General features: G+C 41.3%; 1 protein-coding gene across 1 annotated transcript; it reads left to right on the plus strand.

Annotated features, from left to right (window-relative positions):
• The first annotated feature begins 2,133 nt into the window (after positions 1–2,133).
• LOC129742418 (uncharacterized) lies at positions 2,134–3,393 on the plus strand. Its single transcript, XM_055734316.1, has one exon. The coding sequence runs from the start codon at positions 2,134–2,136 to the stop codon at positions 3,391–3,393; it is 1,260 nt and encodes a 419-aa protein (XP_055590291.1).
• The last annotated feature ends 414 nt before the right edge of the window (positions 3,394–3,807 follow it).

The following is a 3,807-nucleotide window of genomic DNA, read 5'->3' on the forward strand; positions in this document are numbered from 1 at the left end:
TAGCACACGAATGTTAATCGAAAAGTTATTCTTTCTCTACCTAAGAAAGACCCGAGATCTGTCATAGTTGCAAGGAATGGAAAATCATAACCCAAATTCGCCAGCGCTTATTCAATATTTTTCTTTAGATATTTATGAAGTCATAATAAATTAGTCATTTGTTACGAATGCTTGACCTAAAACGTGTTTGAGTCTATTAACATTCACTTTTGATTCTTTCTTTTTTTAAACTTTGCGCTAAATCAATTGTCATATCAAAATCACGATGTGTAAAGGTTTGGATAACGTTTTGAGAATTGTAAGAATCTGCACGGTTAATTATTAATATTTATTCAAAAAGTAATCATTTCACTTTCCGCCTTTGCGATATGCTACGCCCCACTTTTTGCGATTCTCAGTTGAAAAATCAGGACACCTGGCATCTCTGATCAAAGCTCCGAAAAAAATCACAGTGTAATACTTCCATTTTTGTCGCCAGATAGCGCTATTCGTGTCTCCCGTTTTCTCGTTAAGTGGTGTATATCGGTTTAAGTATATCTGGTTTCATGCACGAATACTGTATTGCAACGCCGACTCTATCACTCGGTTCGGTGTTGCAAATCATCGTGTTTTTCTATCACCCTCGGCCAAAAAGTGTTATACGATACAAAATTTGCAGCGCGAAACTGTTCGAATATCAGATTTTCCCAACACCGGTGTACGGCAAATGTGTTGTGATGTGTTGTAAACCTTCGAAATTTCTATCTCCATCTCAACCAGTGAACTTGCTCTTAATGTAGGATCTCATTTTAAATGATATGTGCTCACGTAAGAACTTTTACTAGACACAAAAACACACGACGTATTAAAGGACACGACACTTAACGTTCTTACTTAACGGAAAAAGGGTTTAAAATTACCTTTTTTGTCGACCGGTTTCGGGCTCGATGTTGCCCATCTACAGGACGATGTCCGACTGATTACTTGAAGACGGTTAACGTAACCAATTTCCTACACTGCTGATGTATTCGTCGAAAGGGTGTCGCATCATGCGAACTTTTGGTTGATCAGGTTGAAAAGTGGAGATATAATCGGCGGGTCATCTTCGTTCATCAACGGTTTCTCGGCCGTGCTGATGAACATAGACTCCCAAGTTTTAAGGTGTCCAGGTTTGCGTACGCATTTTTTAAATTTGACCTTTTCCCAGTCAATGGAATGGTCAAATTCTGTTGTGTGGGCGGCCACGCTCGATTCATTGATCCTTTTGTTTTCAACGGCATTCTTATGCTCTTTGAGCCGCACTTTAAATTTACGGCGGGTTTGGCCGATGTAAATTGATGGACAACTCTTACATGGAATTTCGTAAATTCCAGATCTTTCCTCTTCTGGAATCCTATCTTTGAGTGAAACTAGCCGATCCTTCAAAGTATTCCCACTTTTGTACGCAGTTTTGAATCCGTATTGTAGAAGAATCTTACTTATTCCATTAGTTAGTTTCGGATGAAATGGTAGACTAACTCTGTAGGATTCTTCTTTTTCCGGTCTGAAGGTAGTTGTATCACTTCTATGCTTTTTTCGGGCGTGTTTGCGAAGGATTTTTCGAACAAATTCGTAGTCATATCCGTTCACAAAATCTGGCTGGCCGAAGAAATAAAGTCCAAACACCGGTCACTATCGTTAGTGGAAGAAAAGCTATACGCACTTCATCTGATGCTACTCAAGCAAGAAGATTTCCATACAGCAGCCGAATGTATTGTTTTCCAGTGCGCTGCGAAGAAAAGGATCTGCTGGCAATCAGTGCTTGAAGGGGTAGATCGTAATTTGGCCAAGCGCGTGTGCAGCACGAAACAAAGGCATCGCAAAAAATTGCTTGCGCTTGCTCATGTACAAGCAACGAAGAAAACCACACTCGCTCCACAAACCATTGATAAGTTTGTCGTTAATTTATCATCCGTTCAATTGACGACCACGGAAAATGGTTTACTTAATAAAGGCCTAAATTTCGCCGTGGCCCCCCAGAGCGCTCCAATTTCGGAAATAGTGAATAATATTGAAAGTTCTATTCAGTTCCGAAATTTTCCGTCAAAAGCTGCCCTTCGCCACGATATCGGGAATTTTATTGCGAAAACATCCCAAAAAAAGAGCCGCTCAAAAATGAATTCGAGCGACCCAGAAAAAGTGATAGAGAAAATGAAAAAACATGAAGTGGTGTACTCTCGAGCAGACAAGGGAAATGCAGTGGTTATCATGAATAAACAGGATTATGGTACCAAAGTCCGTGACATGATAGCAACGGGCCCATACGAAGAATGCGCATTCAAGAACGGGAAACCAAAAGATCCTCTCAATATGTTGATCGAGGAAGCCAACATTGTCAGGCAAAGAGTTGCCAACCTTATTGGGGATTCGAAACTAGAAAGGAAGTTCCTTGTTCCGAACGCTAAGGTTGCATCTTTGTATTGTTTGCCAAAAATCCACAAAAATCCCATAGCCATGCGACCCATTTCCTCCAATATTTGTACACCCACGGAAAAAATGGCAGCTTGGTTGGTAGAGGAAATGAAGAAGTACCCGGTGAATCACGGAAAAAGTGTAAAAAACTCGATTGAGCTAGTGGAACACCTAAAAGGATTCAAAGTGCGTCGAGGCGAAATTCTGGTTTCATTTGACGTCTCCGCACTTTTCCCCAGCGTCCCCACTTCGGATGCTCTCGACAGCCTACGAAGACATTTAGAACGCCGCCGAGTACCCCCCAATCAGATCGAAGCATACATCGCCGTCGCTGAAGTTTGCATGAAACAAAACTATTTCATGTTTCGGGGTAAGTTTTATAAACAGACCTTTGGCCTTAGTATGGGTAGCAAACTCTCCCCCCTTCTGGCCGAAGTATTCATGGGAGATTTTGAAACGGATCTGGAGAAAAAAGAAAAACTTTTCCCCCGTGTCTGGTGGCGCTACGTAGATGATATTTTTGCATCCGTAAAAGAACGCTATCTCCCACAGACACTCGAACTCCTCAATAATCAGCATAGCTCGATCAAGTTTACGGTTGAAAAAGAAGTTGAGGGAAAACTCCCTTTTCTTGATTTGCTGATTCAAAGAAAAGAGGATAATACCTTGAAATTTGGAATTTACCGTAAACCAACCTCAACTGATAGATACATCACGGTCGACTCGAATCATTTTGGGGCTCAAAAACAAGCCGCATTCCACTCTATGGCACACCGGTTGTATCATATTCCGATGGAGAAGCCCGAGTTTGAAGAGGAAAAGCAGAAAATATACGAAGCCGGGATTGTGAACGGATATGACTACGAATTTGTTCGAAAAATCCTTCGCAAACACGCCCGAAAAAAGCATAGAAGTGATACAACTACCTTCAGACCGGAAAAAAAAAGAATCCTACAGAGTTAGTCTACCATTTCATCCGAAACTAACTAATGGAATAAGTAAGATTCTTCTACAACACGGATTCAAAACTGCGTACAAAAGTGGGAATACTTTGAAGGATCGGCTAGTTTCACTCAAAGATAGGATTCCAGAAGAGGAAAGATCTGGAATTTACGAAATTCCATGTAAGAGTTGTCCATCAATTTACATCGGCCAAACCCGCCGTAAATTTAAAGTGCGGCTCAAAGAGCATAAGAATGCCGTTGAAAACAAAAGGATCAATGAATCGAGCGTGGCCGCCCACACAACAGAATTTGACCATTCCATTGACTGGGAAAAGGTCAAATTTAAAAAATGCGTACGCAAACCTGGACACCTTAACGCTTGGGAGTCTATGTTCATCAGCACGGCCGAGAAACCGTTGATGAACGAAGATGA

This window comes from Uranotaenia lowii, chromosome 2 (assembly GCF_029784155.1).
Source record: "Uranotaenia lowii strain MFRU-FL chromosome 2, ASM2978415v1, whole genome shotgun sequence".
Classification (NCBI taxonomy): domain Eukaryota; kingdom Metazoa; phylum Arthropoda; class Insecta; order Diptera; family Culicidae; genus Uranotaenia; species Uranotaenia lowii.

Excerpts from the sequence above, each read along its gene's own strand:
- LOC129742418 (XM_055734316.1), top strand. The coding sequence starts at position 2,134 with ATGAATTCGAGCGACCCAGAAAAAGTGATAGAGAAAATGAAAAAACAT.